Source organism: Oncorhynchus clarkii, chromosome 9 (assembly GCF_045791955.1).
Source record: "Oncorhynchus clarkii lewisi isolate Uvic-CL-2024 chromosome 9, UVic_Ocla_1.0, whole genome shotgun sequence".
NCBI lineage: Eukaryota > Metazoa > Chordata > Actinopteri > Salmoniformes > Salmonidae > Oncorhynchus > Oncorhynchus clarkii.
In genome coordinates this window covers 33,248,584-33,270,036 of record NC_092155.1, presented here as the reverse complement: position 1 = coordinate 33,270,036, position 21,453 = coordinate 33,248,584, and the positions used below count along the sequence as shown (strand labels likewise).

At 44.4% G+C, this 21,453-nt stretch overlaps 1 protein-coding gene across 4 annotated transcripts in view; it reads left to right on the top strand.

The window, feature by feature from the left end:
* The window catches only part of LOC139416214 (sodium/potassium/calcium exchanger 2-like), a 168,057-nt gene that overhangs the window by 101,778 nt on the left and 44,826 nt on the right, over window positions 1-21,453 (top strand). For all 4 annotated transcript variants that reach the window (XM_071164624.1, XM_071164623.1, XM_071164621.1 and 1 more), the window contains one exon: window positions 15,177-15,275. In XM_071164624.1, the coding sequence (XP_071020725.1) occupies window positions 15,177-15,275 (99 nt within the window). The remainder of the gene's footprint in view (window positions 1-15,176; window positions 15,276-21,453) is intronic.

Genomic DNA, 21,453 nt, shown 5'->3' with positions numbered 1-21,453 from the left:
TGGGGTATGTCTCTATCAGTTTTGCACATCGAGAGACTGAAATTTTTTCCCATTCCTCCTTGCAAAACAGCTCGAGCTCAGTGAGGTTGGATGGAGAGCATTTGTGAACAGCAGTTTTCAGTTCTTTCCACAGATTCTCGATTGGATTCAGGTCTGGACTTTGATTTGGCCATTCTAACACCTGGATATGTTTCTTTTTGAACCATTCCATTGTAGATTTTGCTTTATGTTTTGGATCATTGTCTTGTTGGAAGACAAATCTCCGTCCCAGTCTCATGTCTTTTGCAGACTCCATCAGGTTTTCTTCCAGAATGGTCCTGTATTTGGCTCCATCCATCTTCCCATCAATTTTAACCATCTTCCCTGTCCCTGCTGAAGAAAAGCAGGCCCAAACCATGATGCTGCCACCACCATGTTTGACAGTGGGGATGGTGTGTTCAGCTGTGTTGCTTTTACGCCAAACATAACGTTTTGCATTGTTGCCAAAAAGTTCCATTTTGGTTTCATCTGACCAGAGCACCTTCTTCCACATGTTTGGTGTGTCTCCCAGGTGGCTTGTGGCAAACTTTAAACAACACTTTTTATGGATATCTTTAAGAAATGGCTTTCTTCTTGCCACTCTTCCATAAAGGCCAGATTTGTGCAATATACGACTGATTGTTGTCCTATGGACAGAGTCTCCCACCTCAGCTGTAGATCTCTGCAGTTCATCCAGAGTGATCATGGGCCTCTTGGCTGCATCTCTGATCAGTCTTCTCCTTGTATGAGCTGAAATTTTAGATGGACGGCCAGGTCTTGGTAGATTTGCAGTGGTCTGATACTCCTTCCATTTCAATATTATCGCTTGCACAGTGCTCCTTGGGATGTTTAAAGCTTGGGAAATACTTTTGTATCCAAATCCGGCTTTAAACTTCTTCACAACAGTATCTCGGACCTGCCTGGTGTGTTCCTTGTTCTTCATGATGCTCTCTGCGCTTTTAACGGACCTCTGAGACTATCACAGTGCAGGTGCATTTATATGGAGACTTGATTACACACAGGTGGATTGTACTTATCATCATTAGTCATTTAGGTCAACATTGGATCATTCAGAGATCCTCACTGAACTTCTGGAGAGAGTTTGCTGCACTGAAAGTAAAGGGGCTGAATAATTTTGCACGCCCAATTTTTCAGTTTTTGATTTGTTAAAAAAGTTTGAAATATCCAATAAATGTCGTTCCACTTCATGATTGTGTCCCACTTGTTGTTGATTCTTCACAAAAAAATACAGTGTTATATCTTTATGTTTGAAGCCTGAAATGTGGCAAAAGGTCGCAAATTTCAAGGGGGCCGAATACTTTTGCAAGGCACTGTATAATAAAGGGAGACTAGATCATTTCTGCATTGTGGTGTGGACATGTTGTTGCTGTTATCTTTTCTGTAATTACCATTTCTATATGGCATTGACCATTGCTGAACAGACAATTACCATGAATGGTTCACCCGCCAACACACACGCTCACCAAAAGTACCTCTTGTCACACAGTCTAATGAAGTGTGGCTTACAGTAAATATTGCTCATGCAATAAAAAATTATACATTTTTCAACAAAGAGTGGCTTATCTGCTAGATTAGATATGCCATATGTAAAGGTTGCTAGATCGAATCCCTGAGCTGACACGGTAAAAATCTGTCGTTCTGCCCCTGAACAAGGCAGTTAATCCACTGTTCATATGCCGTCATTGTAAATAATATTTTTTTCTTAACTGACTTGCCTAGTTAAACAACGGTTAAATAAAAAAAATGTAATAGATATTAACAAACAATCAATACTTGTAAAAAAACAGTAAGGGGATATAATAGATCACTATATGATTCTTTGTTCTTGTCACGCCCTGGCCATAGAGAGGCTTTTATTCTCTATTTTGGTTAGGCCAGGGTGCGACTAGGGTGGGCATTCTAGTTTCTTTATTTCTATGTTTTCTATTTCTTTGTTTTTGGCCAAGTGTGGTTTATCAATCAGAGGCTGCTGTCTATCGTTGTCTCTGATTGGGAATCATACTTAGGCAGCCTTTTCCCTACCTATGTTTTGTGGGTAGTTGTTTTCTGTATAGTTAATTTGCCTTACTGAACTGTTCGTTTTTCACTTTGTTATTTTTTTTTTTGTGTTTTGATAAATCAAAATCATGAACACTTACCACGCTGCGTTTGGGTCCGATCCTCATTCTGACGAGAGACGTTACAGAACTACCCACCACCAAAGGACCAAGTAGCGGGGCCAGGAGTAGCAGGGATCATGGGCCCGCTTGAAGAGTGAGTGGAGGACCTCATGGACATGGACAGGAGGTTATGGCAGGGGACAAGACCCTGCCATGTGCAGGCTCAGCGTTCCTGGCCTCCGGTGTGTCTCGTCAGCCCAGGTTATCCTGCACCAGCTCTACGCACGGTGTCCCCGGTTTTCCAGCAAAGCCCAGTGTGGCCTGTTCCAGCTCCCCGCACTTGCTGGGCTAAGGGGGGTATTCAGCCAGGACGAGTTATGCCAGCTCTGCGCTCCAAACCTCCGGTGCGCCTCCATGGTCCAGTGTGGCCTGCGCTGGCTCTACGCACTATGCCTCCAGTGCGCCGTCATAGCCCAGTGCGTCCTGTGTCAGCTCTCCACACTCACCAAGCTAGAGTGGGTATCCAGCCAGGACGTGTTGTGGCAGCTCCACTCACTAGGCTGCCAGTACTTCTCCTCAGTCCGGTGAGACCTGTTCCGGCTCAGGCTCCACGTCATCACTCCATCCAGCGATGATCCATGGCACGAAGCCTCCAGTGATGATCCATGGCACGAGGCCTCCAGTGATGATCCATGGCCCGAAGCCTCCAGTGATGATCCATGGCACGAAGCCTCCAGTGATGATCCACGACACGAAGCCTCCAGTGATGATCCACGGCACAAAGCCTCCAGTGATGATCCGTGGCACGAAGCCTCCAGTGATGATCCGTGGCAGCTCCACTCACTAGGCTGCCAGTACGTCTCCTCAGTCCGGTGAGACCTGTTCCGGCTCCACAGACCTGTTCCGGCTCCACGTCATCACTCCATCCAGTGATGATCCATGGCCCGAAGCCTCCAGTGATGATCCACGGCACGAATCCTCCAGTGATGATCCACGGCACGAAGCCTCCAGTGATGATCCATGGCACGAAGCCTCCAGTGATGATCCATGGCCCGAAGCCTCCAGTGATGATCCATGGCACGAAGCCTCCAGAGATGATCCATGGCACGAAGCCTCCAGTGATGATCCATGGCACGAAGCCTCCAGTGATGATCCATGGCACGAAGCCTCCAGTGATGATTCATGGCACGAAGCCTCCAGTGATGATCCATGGCACGAAGCCTCCAGAGATGATCCACGGCACGAAGCCTCCAGCGTTGATCCACAGTCCGGAGCCTCCAGTGACGGTTCCCAGTCCAGAGCCTCCAGCGAAGGTCTCCAGTCCGGAGCCTGCAGCGACGGTCCCCGGTCCGGAGCCTGCAGCGACAGTCCCCGGTCCGGAGCCTGCAGCGACAGTCCCCAGTCCGGAGCCTGCAGTGACGGTCCCCAGTCCTGCAGCGACGGTCCCCGGTCCGGAGCCTGCAGCGACAGTCCCCGGTCCGGACCCTGCAGCGACAGTCCTCAGTCCGGAGCCTGCAGCGACGGTCCCCAGTCCGGCTCCTGCAGTGACGGTCCCCAGTCCGGAGCCTGCAGCGACAGTACCAAGTCCGGAGCCTGCAGTGATGGTCCCCAGTCCGGAGCCTGCAGTGACGGTTCCCAGTCCTGCAGCGACGGTCCCCAGTCCGGAGCCTGCAGCGACGGTCCCCAGTCCGGAGCCTCCAGCGAAGGTCCCCAGTCCGGAGCCTCCAGCGAAGGTCCCCAGTCCGGAGCCTGCAGCGACGGTCCCCAGTCCGGAGCCTGCAGCGACGGTACCAAGTCCGGAGTCTGCAGCGACGGTCCCCAGTCCGGAGCCTGCAGTGACGGTCCCCAGTCCTGCAGCGACGGTCCCCAGTCCGGAGCCTCCAGCGACGGTCCCCAGTCCGGAGCCTGCAGCGAAGGTCCCCAGTCCGGAGTCTCCAGCGAAGGTCCCTAGTCCGGAGCCTCCAGCGAAGGTCCCCAGTCCGGAGCCTGCAGCGACGGTCCCCAGTCCGGAGCCTGCAGCGACGGTCCCCAGTCCGGAGCCTGCAGCGACGGTCCCCAGTCCGGAGCCTCCAGCGACGGTCCCCAGTCCGGAGCCTGCAGCGAAGGTCCCCAGTCCGGCGATGATCGGTGGTCTGGTTCCTCTGGCGATGATCTGCGGCCCGGTTTCTCCAGTGAAGGTCCATGCGCTAGGGCCGCGACCAAAGCGAAGGGATCTGCGGGCGGAGGGGGTCTACGTCCTGCACCTGAGCCTCCGCCGTGAAGAGATAGCCACCAGGTGTGGCCACCAGCTGCATTAAGTACTGCAGTGCATCTCCACCAAGGCACCTGCAAGTTCCCAGACATTTCTGGGGGGAATGGCCCTAGCCCTCACCCTCCAATCCAACAGGTCCCAGACGAGCTCAATGGGATTGAGATCCGGACTCTTCGCTGGCAATGGCAGAACACTGACATTCCTGTCTTGCAGGAAATCACACACAGAACGAGCAGTATGGCTGGTGGCATTGTCATGCTGGAGGGTCATGTCAGGATGATCATGCAGGAAAGGTACCACATGAGGGAGGAGGATGTCTTCCCTGTAACGCACAGCGTTGAGATTGCCTGCAATAACAACAATGTCAGGCTGATGTTTTTTTGACACACGGCCCCAGACCATGACGGACCCTCCACCTCCAAATCGATCCCGAGTACAGGCCTCGGTGTAACGTTCATTCCTTTGATAATAAACGCAAATCCGACCATCAACCCTGGTGAGACAAAACCTCAACTCGTCAGAGAAGAGCTGGTGTTGACCTGCCTTACAGGCCTACAAGCCCTCAGTCCAGCCTCTCTCAGCCTATTGCGGACAGTCTGAGCACTGATGGAAGGATTGTGCGTTCCTGGTGTAACTCGGGCAATTGTTGTTGCCATTCTGTACCTGTCCCGCAGGTGTGATGTTCGGATGTACAGATCCCATGCAGGTGTTTTTACACGTGGTCTGCCACTGCAAGGACAATCAGCCCTCCGTCCTGTCTCCCTGTAGCACTGTCTTAGGTGTCTCACCGTATGGACATTGCAATTTATTGCCCTGGCCACATCTGCAGTCCTCATCCTCCTTGCAGCATACCTAAGGCACGTTCACGCAGATGAGCAGGGACCCTGAGCATCTTTCTTTTGGTGTTTTTCAGAGTCAGTAGGAAGGCCTCTTTGGTGTCCTAAGTTTTCATAACTGTGAGCTTAATTGCCTACCGTCTGTAAGCTGTTAGTTTCTTAATGACCATTCCACAGGTGCATGTTCATTAATTTATTATGGTTCATTGTTCAAGCATTGGAAACAGTGTTTAAACCCTTTACAATGAAGATCTGTGAAGTTATTTGGATTTTTACGAATTATCTTTGAAAGACAGGGTCCTGAAAAAGGGACGTCTCTTTTTCTGTTGATTTTATCAGAAAGATAAATAGTAATGCAACGTTCATGTATCATGCTCTATGTAAATCCTATGTCAAATGTGGCATAGTATTCTGGTGACACTCTGGTGCCTGAACTACCCCTGGTCTTGCGTGTGTGGCTGGTCATGGCACCTGGTTGTTGTCGCCCCCATACAGTCTTATCTATGATCGTATGCTATCCATTCATAATTGATCACGCAGCTCAATATGCCTCCTTTTTTTAGGAAACCTAAGAGGTTTGCTGCTACAACCACTCAGTGCTCAGATGCCTTTACTACCCCACACAGGAATTGTTAGATGAATGATTGGGCCTTGACTAAATTATGTAAGCCCCCCCCCCAACTCGGAGCATAGTCAAGGTTTTGCACCTAATGGTGCTATGATGCTCCGAGTTGGGGGGGCTTACATAATTTAGTCAAGACCCAATCGTTCATCTAACAATTTCTGTTGAAAGAATCAATGTTAAAAGCCTTTTGCTCCAGGACACTGCATTTTCATTATGAAAATGAAATAGAGTAAAGAGGTCATGCCACAAGGACAAAAATAACAACAAGTTCTTATGTCCCGTTGCAAACAAACATAAGTGGGATTTCATTAACGGCACAGTGCAGTCAAAAACGTGATTTTTCTGTGTTTAATATACAAAAAAGAAAAGGAGAGCCACACACTCAAGGAGTTCAGATGCAATAATGTAATAACCTAATAACCAATGTTTCAACAGACACGCTGTCTTCATCAGGGTATAATGACAAACACTGCGGGTCACTAGTTATATGGTGTCAAATGACACACACAGGTGTCTGTAATCATGGCCAGGTGTAGCCTGATATCATTGGTTAATTCTCAGATATAAACAGAACATACAAAAACATGAATGGATAGCATACGATCATCGATTCAATGTGGCTACATAGGCTTACAAACATTTACAATGAATAGCAAAAACACAATAATCACAAGAATGGCTTCAGATCAAAGTCTACGTTGAGCCCGAAGGGAGCAAGGGTCTTTAAATTAAAGATCCAGGCAGCGTCTTGTTTAAACTTGATTCCAAAAAGTGGGCCACGATGCTCCGAGATTCGTACTTTTTAATTTGCGATTTGTTATACCCACATCATTTTTAACACAAGGTAAGATAAATAACTGCCTTAGTGGAGCATGTGATAACACCTTTGATTGGGATCTGTTCCCTGTTTGGGGGTGTTTGAAGGATCTACATTTGTAAGTGCCATTGCATTGAGTGCAGCCATTGCTCTTGTAGTTTCCATCCGATAGAGGCGCAAATAGACATTGTGCAGGGATATTTTGGAGTGGTAAATCAGTGTTTACCAATGGATCTCTGAGATTTCTGCCCCACTAGAATACGACCAAGGGAGGGTCCGAAAACACATTACCGGCACTGTCATCGGATCTTAGAATGTGCCAATGTTTGTGAACGATACCCTTAATTTGTTCAGAGCACTTTGAATGGTGGGTAGTTAGAATGCAAGAATGCTTCTTTTTGCGAGACTGTCCTTGAAAGAGATCATGTCTCGATTAGTTTAACATTTTCTCAATGGCAGTATTAATCTGACCATTAATCTGACCTCTCCTTGAATTTTCTTTGCTTCTCAGCCATATTTCTGTCTAAATCTGATTGATTTCTGCAAATTCTTTTGATTTGACAGATTTGGCTGTAGGGCAAACTGTTTTTCAAGGGAAGCGAGTGACAACTATCCGCCCTCAACAAACTGTTACGATCAGTAGGTTTCCTGTAAAGATCAGTGTATAGAACATTATCCTCACACAAAATCAGAAGATCAAGGAAACTGATTTGACGTATGTGAGATTGCATAGTAAATCTTAGGTGCTCAGAACAAGAGTTAAGAAAAGCATGCAATGCCTGGAGCTGTTTTGCATCACCCCTACATAGAACAAAAATATCATACATTTACCGTTTCCAAATAATAATGTTAGGCAAGATTTTTTTTGAGAGGATTGAAAATGGACTGTTTCTCCATGTAACCCACATACAAATTAGCATAGTTTGGAGCAAAAGGGGACCCCATAGCAGTACCCTTTGTCTGAATAAAGAAATAATTTAAAAACATGAAGTAGTTTTTGGTGTTCGTACTATTTCATTCTGCGAGTTCTGCGAGTGGTTCTGTGAGTGGTCTAATAAAAAAGTCAACAAAAGCCGATAAAGGGTACGTTACTGCATCAATGCCCGCAACAATAGGGCTCCCTGGAGGTTTTGTAACATTCTTGTGTAATTTCGGCAAAGTATAGAAAGTGGAAATTTTAGGGTGTTGAGTAGCCAGTAGTTTTTTGGTGATTTGACCAGAATTTAAATACCCATCTAGGACAGTGAATAATAGATAGTGTTCTGAAATTGGGAAGTGGGGTCACTTCTGAGTCTCTTGTAAAAGGTCTTGTCAATCAGTTGTCTATGACACTCATTTACATAAACTGTCCTATTCATGAGTACAACTGACCCCCCTTATCAGCAGGGCGGATAAGGACTGGCGTATCGGATTGTAAATCAAGCAAAGCTTGTTATGGAAAAATATGTACTCCTGGTATCTGTGACCATCAGACGCATATCTGTATTCCCAGTCATGTAAAATCTATAGATTAGGCCCTAATTTATTAATTAAATTGACTGGTTTCCTTATATGATCTGTAACTCAGTAAAATCTTTGAAATTGTTGCATGTTGTATTTATATTTTGGTTCAGTGTAGCTGTGGTCATCTGACTAGAATCAACAAGGGCTTTCTACAACAATAGCAATATTAGCGCAGCTAGCTAGCTAACATTGACTAGACCATAAAGCAACACACAGGGACATGCATTGCCAAACAACACTACTGTCACCTTCTGGTTTGGAGTATTTAAACAAGGCTAAGCGGCTGACGATTTTGAGGTCTTTGTTGTGTGAACACAAACATTTAATAAGCCTACTGGTGTGTCTGAGTTATTAGCTATACCATTGTAAGAGCCTCTATGTACACTGAGTGTACAAAACTTTAATGATAAAAGCTCTTTCCATCACATAGACTGACCAGGTGAATCCAGGTTAAAGCTATGATACCTTATTGATGTCACCTGTTAATAAATCAATTTCAATCAGTGCAGATGAAGGGAAGGAGACAGGTTAAAGAAGGATTTTTTAGCCTTGAGGTAATTGAGACATGGATTGTGTATGTGTGCCATTCAGATGGTGAATGGGCAAGACAAAAGATTTAAGTGTCTTTTAACAGGATATGGTAGTAGGTGCCAGGCGCACCGGTTTGTGTCAAGACCTGCAACACTGCTGGGGTTTTCACACTAAACAGTTTCCTGTGTGTATCAAGAATGATCCCACACCCAAAGGACATCTAGCCAACTTGACACAACTGTGGGAAGCATTGGAGTGAATTGAGGCTGTTCTGAGGGCAAAACGGGGGAGGGGGCTGCTCAATATTAGGAAGGTGTCCTTAATGTTTTGTACACTCAGTGTATATTGAGATCCCTGAAACCATCAAATGAAAAATGTATATCCCCTCAATTCTGTTAGATTGAACAGATTGAACTGGATATGTACAGTTGAAGTTGGAAGTTTACATACACCTTAGCCAAATACATTTAAACATAGTTTTTCCACAATTCCTGACATTTAATCCTAGTAAAAATTGTCTTAGGTCAGTTAGGATCACCACTTTATTTTAAGAATGTGAAATGTCAGAATAATAGTAGAGAGAAGGATTTATTTCAGCTTTTATTTATTTAATCACATTCCCAGTGAGTCAGAAGTTTACATACACTCAATTAGTATTTGGTAGCATTGCCTTTAAATTGTTTAACTTGGGTCAAACGTTTCAGGTAGCCTTCCACAAGCTTCCCACAATAAGTTGGGTGAATTTTGGCTCAGGCCTCCTTGCTCACACACACTTTTTCAGTTCTGGATTGAGGTCAGGGCTTTGTGATGGCCACTCCAATACCTTGACTTTGTTGTCCTTAGGCCATTTGCCACAACTTTGGAAGTATGCTTAGGGTCTTGTCCATTTGGAAGACCCATTTACGAGCAAGCTTTAACTTCCTGACTGATGTCTTGAGATATTGCTTTATTATATCCACATAATTGTCCTCCCTCATGATGCCATCTATTTTGTGAAGTGCAGTCCCTCCTGCAGCCAAGCACCCCCACAACATGATGCTGCCACACCCCTGCTTCACAGTTGGGATGGTGTTCTTCGGCTTGAAAGCGCCTCCCTTAATTCCTCCAAACATAACGATGGTTATTATGGCCAAACAGTTTTATTTTTGTTTCATCAGACCAGAAGACATTTCTCCAAAAAGTACAATCCTTGTCCCCATGTGCAGTTGCAAACCGTAGTCTAGCTTTTTTTATGGCAGTTTTTGAGCAGTGGCTTCTTCCTTGCTGAGCGGCCTTTCAGGTTATGTCAATATAGGACTCGTTTTACTGTGGATATAGATACTTTTGTACTGCTTTCCTCCAGCATCTTCACAAGGTCCTTTGCTGTTGTTCTGGGATTGATTTGCACTTTTCGCACCAAAGTACGTTCATCTCTAGGAGTCTCCTTCCTGAGCAGTAGGACGGCTGCGTGGATTTCATGGGGATTATACTTGCGTTGTATTATTTTTACAGATGAATGTGGTACCTTCAGGCATTTGGAAATTGCTCCCAAGGATGAACCAGACTTGTGGAACTTGTGGAGGTCCATTTTTTTTACCATTTGTTTTCGGAGGTCTTTTGATTTAACCATGATGTCAAACAAAAAGGCACTGAGTTTGAAGGTTGGCCTTGAAATCCATCCACAGGTACACCTCCAATTGACTCAAATGATGTCCATTAGCCAATCAGAAGCTTCTAAAGCCATGCCATAATTTTCTGGAATTTTCCAAGCTGTTTAAAGGCACATTCAACTTAGTGTATGTCAACTTCTGACCCATTGGAATTGTGATACAGTAAATTATAATTGAAATAAACTATCTGTAAACAATTGTTGAAAAAATTACTTGTGTCATGCAAAGTAGATGTCCTCGCCGACTTGCCAAAACTAGTTTGTTAACAAGACATTTGTGGAGTGGTTAAAAAACGAGTTTTAATGACTACAACCTAAGTTTATGTAAACTTCTGACTTCAACTGTATCTCGGATGGGAAATTGTTATTCATTCAAAGTAGGTATAAGGATTCAATTGTTTCTGTTGTTGTTGTCATGAAGTCCTTGCACCTTTGTTTTGCATTTATGCAGTGATGTCTTGGTCTGAGAGAGAATTTGCTATCCTTCTCTATGCTGTGTGTGTGATGCTAAACCTTCAAAATATCTTGTTCTTCATGCTCCTTTGCTTTTCTATGTCTTTGTTGCCTTACCCTTGTCTTTTGCTGTAACGTTGTAGAACTTGGAACTTATGGAAAACTAAAATATTATCACACAATGACCGAGGAAGGTAAGCCTTTTCAATAGATTATTTGACTCACTTTTCTCATTTATTTTATTTTTCTCTACATTTTGGTCACTTTGCCTCATGCTTCATTATTTTGTGCTTGTAATGTATGTTTTTCTTGGTTTGATCACCTCTCTACGAGATTTCACTAACATAAGTGCAGATATTGTTTGCCATGCCCTTTGTAACTTTCTATTTTTTCCATTTACATATTTGTTATTTGTGCTCAGAGGTATTTTACATTTGTTGTATGTTTTAGTGTTTCTTTATTGATTGTATTTGTTATTATTAATGTTGATTTATACTAAATGTCACCTTGGAACACACCATACAGGAATGAAGGAACTATACTTGGGATCCTCAGATCTTTTATTTATTTTACTCTGGAAATTCTATTTTTAATTTGTGAAGCTGAAGTTAATATGTGCAGTGTCGACCATACAGTTCTCAAAATGTTTGGGAGAGATTTTTCACTTACTCTTTTTAGATCTGCTCAGGGTTTTTCCTGATGGGTCTAAATTTGACTATAATTTAGCAGGCAGAGGGACCATGCTAAGTTATTTTCCCAACACTGATCTGCTAGTGAGTGGATATGCACTGTCCTGGTTTGTGATTACTCTCTGACCCAGGTCATTGACAATAGAAATGCAAGATTTATATCGGTATCTGACTCTTTTCAATGCAAACAGACACACATAGACACACACGCATGCACAAACATACACAAAAGCATAAGCATAAGTCCTGTCCCTCTCATCTTGGAGAAACAGATCGGCCATGCGTCAGTACACTCTCGGAAGCCCCACAATCGACAGTGAGAGCAGAACTGCGTATGCACGTAAGATTTACGTCACCAATTTTGGTATTGTGGAGTGACTCATCCACCCAGGAATTGCATAACAGTATCAGAAAACAGAGTAGCAACAGAGAGATAATGTAATAATGATATTTGGGAAAGGGTTGTCTTTGATTAAATTTGGTAATTAACTTTGAAGATAGATATTTTGTATTGTATGACTTATGACAAAAAAAGGCTCTTGCTGTGTAAAGGCTTGGAAATACAAATACATATTTTTGAAGTGACAGTGATATAGTAAACAATGTATGGCATAGGGAAATCACTGTGAATACATTGCATATTTAAATAATGTGTCAGTGCTAGACCGGCTTAAAAATAGATTGATCGAGACCTTGCGGGTTGAACTGTACCATTATACCTTTACCCAGAAGATGAAGGGCACTCTCCACATTAAGGACAAATACTGTACTCCTGCTTCAGATACAGCATTATGCCCATCCATCCATGTCTGAAGAATTTGCTGGAAGCTCTGATCACACACAGCATGCAGGCGACCTCAGTGCCGATCTCCCAAGGTGAGTCGGGCTAAAGGCTGTAGACGCGGAGATTCAGTGATCCATATCAGTGTGTCAGAATGTATTAACAAGTGTGTGTTAGGGCGTTGATTGCTACAGACAGCGGATAGAGAAAGCGAGGGGGGGGGGGGACTCTGTTACGCTGGGTTGGTGTTGGGGAGTTAATGATTTTGCTGGAAGGTCACAGATGGTGACATGGTTGGGTGGACTACATGTCGATGACTCACCACAGCAGCCCTAATGAAGTAGCCAACCTTACTTTATTCAGCCAAAAACTCATTAAGCTTTCATATTGATTGACGTGCACTTGCCTGATTGAAAGTATGCACAACATATGTGCACAGACTTGCACGCTCATGGATGCAGCATGCCGTTAACAAGCGCACATGTATGCAGCATGCCCATATCTGCATACACAACAACTTCAGTAAGACGTGATGTATTTCAGACCCTTAACTTGTAAGCCTTTACACTGAGTGTACAAAAAATTAGCAAAACTTTCCTAATTTTGCCTGCAGAACAGCCTCAATTCGTCGGGGCATGGACTACAAGGTGTCAAGCATTCCACAGGGATGCTGGCCCAAGTTGACTCCATTGCTTCCCACAGTTGTGTCAAGTTGGATGTCCTTTGGGTGGTGGGCCATTCTTGATACGCACAAGAAACTGTTGAGTGAAAACCCCAGCAGCATTGCAGTTCTTGACACAGTCAAACCGATACGCCTGGCACCTGCTACCATAACCCGTTCAAAGGCACTTAAATATGTTGTCGTGACCATTCACCCTCTGAATGGCACACGTACACAATCCATGCCTCAATTGTCTCAAGGCTTAAAAATCCTTCTTTAACCTGTCTCCTCCCCTTCATCTACACTGATTGAAGTGGATTTAACAGGTGACATCAATAAGGGATCATAGCTTTCACTTGGATGGTAAGTCTATATCATGGAAAAGTGTTCCTAATGTTTTAATAGTTATATATCTTTTTAAACTAAAAATGAAATAATTAGTGCCAACTTTGCACCAGGCAAAAGTTTAGTAAATTTGGCTAGATGAGGTCCATATATGATCATTATGAACCTCTTGTCACTGCTAAGGAGTATTTATGTCAGTTATAAAGCCCTTTTGTGGGGAAAAACTCATTCTGATTGGCTGGGCCTGGTTGCCCAGAGGGTGGGCCTGTGCCCTTCCAGGTCCACCCATGGCTGCACCCCTGCCCGGTCATGTGAAATCCATAGATTAGGGCCTAATTAATTAATTTCAAATGACTGATTTCTTTATATGAACTGTAACTCAGTAAAATCTTTGAAATTGTGCATGTTATTTTTATATTTTTGTTCAGTATAGATTTTCCAATATGATCTGATCTATTTTCTTCTTATTTTGACCTCTATGTTAAATGTATAATCTCTTGTTATTGCCATTGTGGTCTTTTTTATAAATATATTTTGGTACATCAAATGTGAATATGCTGAGAAGAGGTTCATAATGATCATATATGGACCTCAAGCCAAATTTACTAGACATTTGCCCGGTGCAAAAATGGCACTAGTTATTTCTTTTTTTTCTTTTTCTTTTTTTTCTTTTTTTTTCTTATTTTACCCCTTTTTCTCCCCAATTTCGTGGTATCCAATTGGTAGTAGTTACTGTCTTGTCTCATCGCTGCAACTCCCGTACGGACTCGGGAGAGGCGAATTTCGAGAGTCATGCGTCCTCCGAAACACAACCCAACCAAGCCGCACTGCTTCCTGACACAACGCACATCCAACCCGGAAGCCAGCCGCACCAATATGTCAGAGGAAACACCGTACACCTAGCGACCTGGTCAGCATGCACTGCACCTGGCCCGCCACAGGAGTCACTAGTGCGCGATAAGACAAGGATATCCCTGCCGGCCAAACCCTCCGTAACCCGGACAACGCTGGGCCAATTATGCGTCACCCCATGAGCCTCCAGGTCGCGGCCGGCTGCGGCAGAGCCTGGGCTCGAACCCAGAGTCTCTGGTGGCACAGCTAGTACTGCAATGCAGTGCCTTAGACCACTTATTTTCTTTTTTATTATCTCTGTAAACCAGAAGGAAAATCTTGCGCTAGCTACTGAAATAAGTTCTGGGGGAGATGTATGAGAAAATATTCTAGAACGAGGAGTAGAAGCATGGTGGTAGCTCCAGCCCCTCCACCCCACTCTTCATGTGTCAGTCAAGTCTATGGGTCAAATGTCTCCTCCTGCCTCGAAAGATGCTCACACCTGCTAAATCATGAAAAGTCAGTATACCGCAACAACTGTTGCTCGTTAGTCATCGCATCCCACATTCTTCTGACAGACGTACGATACCATTTATGTTATGTTGTCTGTCCACGAGAGATTAGTAAAAAATGTATAATCTGAAATGGACATTATTGAGTAAATATCTTAATCAGTCTCTTAAATGTTATGTTACTTTTGTGTTCTATCTTTTAAACTACACCTCCAGAAAATAAAAGTGGACAAATTGTGCCACAACTAGTACAAAGGCTTAGTAGACCTGGCAGTAGATTGGGTGTGACCGATTATGCTTCATAAAGTGTTCTCCCCCACTGGCTTGCATCTTGGACATTGCTGGCTCATCAGTACATGATATGATATTGACTTCAAACTGTCATTTGAATACTGATGTGAAAAATGCATGTGTTCTTTTCCTTTCCTTTGAACTAAGTGAAGTCCGGAACCATGAAAAGGCAGAGGAGACCTGAGTCTATGCAAAGGAAATTTGAAGGTGACATGTTCATTTAAACACAGTCCCCAATTTAACTCCCCAATGGTTGTGTTGCAGGGAAATTCAGAGAGAAGGCATCCATCCTTCACAAGATTGCCAAAAAGAAATGCCAAGTAGAGGACAGCGAGAAAGCCAATGGAGTAGCCAGCCGGTCAGGTGAGTGGCATCTGTACTCTGGGGTTGGATTGTAACGAAGACGCAGAACTTCTCACGGAGCACCCCGTTACTGCTGTTTTTCTTAAAACGAAATATGCTTGATTGCTACAAAAAACCCAAAGGAATAAATTTCTGATTTTACGTTGATACCAGACACCTTTAACTTTCTTAGTCTAGATTCTCTTTTCCCACCACAATGAAATAATGACCTATCAGGAGCATCGGAAACCGTAAGACTAATGAATGTAAAATACTCATAAATATAGAACTTGTAGGCCTATACTTTATGCAAATGTTTTATCTTAAATGGTTAAATCATATATGGGTACAAATAAAATGTTCATTTGATAACAATTATAGATTAGCCTATATAACTCATCACGATTGACTTGGTTTAGTTGTTTATTTCAAATATGATGCAGCGATATATCCCCCGCAGTCTTAATAAGAAATTAATATACTTTTTAAAGACAAATTGTAATTAATGGATTACATCATTTGGAAACGAAAAGACTGCACCAACATGAGTTTTCCATTCATAAAACAGGATAAATTGACACAGTAGATTTGCCGTGGTAGATGAGGAAAAACTTTATTTCAGTTTAGTTCAGTTTATACAGATACATCACCCTTAGTCTGTTAAAAAAATTGGATTAATAATCCCCACCAGAGGGAAAAACAGCGTTGAACATTTTGGGCAGAAATCAGGACAAAAAACATAACCTTGACATCTGCTTAATGGAGCAGTAAATCTTGGCTAATGATGGTTGCAATTGAGATTAGCTGTGAGGGTGATTTTAGCGTGTATTTTAAATGTGTTGGTACGTTGGACAATGTTCATTGCAATTGACCCTGGGGGTCTAGTGTAGTCTCATGTGTTAACACAATTGTAATGGGTGAATGGCTGCTGATATGATATGGCTGCTGATATGATTGGTGCCGAGAGAGATGGCTGCTAAACGGGTACCTAACCAATGGTGTTATTGTGTGTGTTTTTTTGCATTATTTTTTGCATAATGTTTCTGCCACCGTCTCTTATGACCAACAAGAGCTTCTGGGTATCAGAACAGCGATTACTCACGTCGTACTGGACAAAGATTTTTTCTTTAACGAGTCGGAATTACTTAAGACATGCGACAAGGTCCAAATCACCGTCATTCGCATGAAGAAGAGATGAAGACACCAGGGACGTAGGTCAGGGTACTTTGTAAGGATCCAACGCCGAGTGAGTAATCCCCCGCTACCATCAGTCCTATTAACCAATGTGCAATCATTGGATAACAAAATAGATGAGCGCCAATCAAGACTATCCGACCAAAGGGACATTAAAACTGTAATGTTTCACCGAGTCATGGCTGAACGACAACATGGATAACATACAGCTGGCTAGGTTTTCATTCCATCCACAAGATACAACAGCTGCCTCCTGTAAGACAAGGGGTGGCGGTCTGTGTCTATTTGTACATAACACCTGGTGCACGAAATCCAATATTAAGGAAGTCTCTAGGTTTTGCTCGCCTGAGGTAGAGTATCTCATGATAAGCTGCAGACCACACTATTTACCACACTATTTACCAGAGTTTTCATCTATATTTTTCATAGATGTCTATTCAACACCACAAACCAATGCTGGCACTAAGACGGCACTCAACGAGCTGTATAAAGCAAACTAGAAAATGCTCATCCAGAGGCCTAGTTCCGGCGCCGACAGAGATGGCCGCCTCGCTTCGCGTTCATAGGAAACTATGCAGTTTTTTGTTTTTTTTTACGTGTTATTTCTTACATTAGTACCCCAGGTCATCTTAGGTTTCATTACATACAGTCGAGAAGAACTACTGAATATAAGATCAGCGTCAACTCACCATCAGTACGACCAAGAATATGTTTTTCGCGACGCGGATCCTGAGTTCTGCCTACAAACAGGACAACGGAGTGGATCCCATGCAGCGACCCAAAAAAACGACTCCGAAAAAGAGGGAAACAAGGCGGTCTTCTGGTCAGACTCCGGAGACGGGCACACCGTGCACCACTCCCTAGCATTCTTCTTGCCAATGTCCAGTCTCTTGACAACAAGGTTGATGAAATCCGAGCAAGGGTAGCATTCCAGAGGGACATCAGAGACTGTAACGTTCTTTGCTTCACGAAAACATGGCTCACTGGAGAGACGCTATCCAAGGCGGTGCAGCCAACGGGTTTCTCCACGCATCGCGCCGACAGAAACAAACATCTTTCTGGTAAGAAGAGGGGCGGGGGCGTATGCCTTATGGCTAACGTGACATGGTGTGATGAAAGAAACATACAGGAACTCAAATCCTTCTGTTCACCTGATTTAGAATTCCTCACAATCAAATGTAGACCGCATTATCTACCATGAGAATTCTCTTCGATTATAATCACAGCCGTATATATCCCCCCCAAGCAGACACATCGATGGCTCTGAACGAACTTTATTTAACTCTTTGCAAACTTTGCAAACTTTCCAAGCTCGTCATCAAGCTCGAGACCCTGGGTCTCGACCCCGCCCTGTGCAACTGGGTACTGGACTTCCTGACGGGCCGCCCCTAGGTGGTGAGGGTAGGCAACAACATCTCCTCCCCGCTGATCCTCAACACTGGGGCCCCACAAGGGTGCGTTCTGAGCCCTCTCCTGTACTCCCTGTTCACCCACGACTGCGTGGCCACACACGCCTCCAACTCAATCATCAAGTTTGCGGACGACACAACAGTGGTAGGCTTGATTACCAACAACGACGAGACGGCCTACAGGGAGGAGGTGAGGGCCCTCGGAGTGTGGTGTCAGGAAAATAACCTCACACTCAACGTCAACAAAACTAAGGAGATGATTGTGGACTTCAGGAAACAGCAGAGGGAACACCCCCCTATCCACATCGATGGAACAGTAGTGGAGAGGGTAGCAAGTTAGTTTTAAGTTCCTCGGCATACACATCACAGACAAACTGAATTGGTCCACTCACACAGACAGCATCGTGAAGAAGGCGCAGCAGCGCCTCTTCAACCTCAGGAGGCTGAAGAAATTCGGCTTGTCACCAAAAGCACTCACAAACTTCTACAGATGCACAATCGAGAGCATCCTGGCGGGCTGTATCACCGCCTGGTACTGCAACTGCTCCGCCCTCAACCATAAGGCTCTCCAGAGGGTAGTGAGGTCTGCACAACGCATCACCGGGGGCAAACTACCTGCCCTCCAGGACACCTACACCACCCGATGTTACAGGAAGGCCATAAAGATCATCAAGGACATCAACCACCCGAGCCACTGCCTGTTCACCCCGCTATCATCCAGAAGGCGAGGTCAGTACAGGTGCATCAAAGCTGGGACCGAGAGACTGAAAAACAGCTTCTATCTCAAGGCCATCAGACTAACATTGAGTGGCTGCTGCCAACACACTGACACTGACTCAACTCCAGCCACTTTAATAATGGGAATTGATGGGAAATGATGTAAATATATCACTAGCCACTTTAAACAATGCTACCTTATATAATGTTACTTACCCTACATTATTCATCTCATATGCATACGTATATACTGTACTCTATATCATCGACTGTATCCTTATGTAATACATGTATCACTAGCCACTTTAACTATGCCACTTTGTTTACATACTCATCTCATATGTATATACTGTACTCAATACCATCTACTGTATCTTGCCTATGCTGCTCTGTACCATCACTCATTCATATATCCTTATGTACATATTCTTTATCCCCTTACACTGTGATCAAGACAGTAGTTTTGGAATTGTTAGTTAGATTACTTGTTGGTTATTACTGCATTGTCGGAACTAGAAGCACAAGCATTTCGCTACACTCGCATTAACATCTGCTAACCATGTTAATGTGACAAATACAATTTGATTTGATTTGATTTGATTTTTAGTGGTCGGGGACTTTAATATTGGGAAACTTAAATCCGTTTTACCTAATTTCTACCAGCATGTTAAATGTGCAACAAGAGAAAAAAATAAACTCGAGACCACCTTTACACCACACACAGAGACGGGTACAAAGCTCTCCCTCGCCCTCCATTTGGCAAACCTGACCATAACTCGATCCTCCTGGTTCCTGCTTACAAGCAAAAACTAAAGCAGGAAGTACCAGTGACTCGCTCAGTAATGAAGTGCTCAGATGACACAGATGCTAAGTTACAGGACTTTTTTGCTTGCTCAGACTGGAATATGTTCCGGGATTCTTCCGATGCCATTGAGGAGTATACCACCTCAGTCACCGGCTTCATCAACACGTGCATCGATGACGTTGTCCCCAGTGACCGTACGTACATACCCCAACCAGAAGCCATGGATTACAGGAAACATCCACACTGAGCTAAAGGGTAGAGCTGCGGCTTTCAAGGAGTGGAACTCTAACCCGAACACTTATAAGAAATATGTATGCCCTCTGATGACGAACCATCAAACAGGTGAAGAGTCAATACAGAACTAAGATTGAATCATGCTACACCGGCTCCGATGCTTGTCAGATGTGGCAGAGCTTGCAAACAATTACGGACTCCAAAGGAAAGCACAGCCGTGAGCTGCCAAGTGACACAAGCCTACCAGATGAGCTAAATAACTTTTATGCTCGCTTCGAGCATCAGCTGTTTCGGACGACCTTTAAATAGGTCCTCATTCACAAGGCCGCAGAGCCAGACGGATTACCAGGAAATGTACTCTGAGTATGCGCTGTCCAACTGGCAAGTGTCTTCACTGACATTTTCAACCTGTCCCTGACCAGGTCTGTAATACCAACATGTTTCAAGCAGACCACCATAGTCCCTGTGCCTACGAACACCAAGGCACCTGCCTAAATGACTACCGACCCATAGCACTCATGTCTGTAGCCATAAAGTGTTTTGAAAGGCTGGTCATGGCTCACATCAACACCATTATCCCAGAAACCCTAGACCCACTCCAATTTGCATACCGCACCAACAGATCCACAGATGATGCGATCTCTATTGCACTCTACACTGCCCTTTCACACCTGGACAAAAGGAACACCTACATGATAATGCTTTTCATTGATTACAGCTCAGCTTTCAACACCATAGTGCCCTCAAAGCTCATCACCAAGCCAAAAACCCTGGAACTGAACACCTCACTCTGCAACTGGATCCTTAGGTGGTGAGGGTATGTAACAACACATCTGCCATGCTGATCCTCAATACGGTGGCCCCTCAGGGGTGCGTGCTCAGTCCCCTCCTATACACCCTGTTCACCCATAACTGCATGGCCAAGCACGACTCCAACACCATCATTAAGTTTGCAGACGACACAACAGTGGTAGGCCTGATCACCAACAACAATGCCTTTAGGGAGGAGGTCAGAGACCTGGCAGTGTGATGCCAGGATAACAACCTCTCCTTCAACGTGATCAAGACAAAGGAAATGATTGTGGACTACAGAAAGAGGAGGACCGAGCACACCCCCATTCTCATCGATGGTACTGTAGTGGAGCAGGTTGAGAGCTTCAAGTTCCTTGGTGTCCACATCACCAACAAACTCTCATATTCCAAACACACCAAGACAGTCGTGAAGAGGGCACGACAATGCCTATACCCCGCAGGAGACTAAAAAGATTTGGCATGAGTCCTCAGATCCTCAAAAAGTTCTACAGCTGCACCATTGAGAGCATACTGACTGGTGGCATCACCGACTGGTATTTCAACTGCTCGGCCTCTGACCGCAAGGCACTACAGATGGTTGAGAACCGCCCAGTACATCATTGGGGGCAAGCTTCCTGCCATCCAGGACCTCTATACCATGCGGTGTCAGAAGACACAAAAAATTGGCAAGACTCCAGCCACCCTAGTCATAGACTGTTCTCTCTGCTTCCGCACGGTAAGCGGTACCAGAGCGCCAAGTCTTGGTCCAAAGGGATTTTTAACAGCTTCTACCCCCAAGCCAAAAACTCCTGAACAGCTAATCAAATGGCTACTAGGACTATTTGCATTGTCCCCACACCACCCCTATTGTTATGCTGCTGCTGCTACTCTCTGTTTATTATCCACGCATAGTCACTTTACCTCTACCTACATGTGCATATTACTTCAATTACCTCGACTAACCGGTTCCCCCGCACATTGACTCTGTACCGGTACCCCCTGTATATAGCCTCACTACTGTTATTTTATCGTTGCTCCTTAATTATTC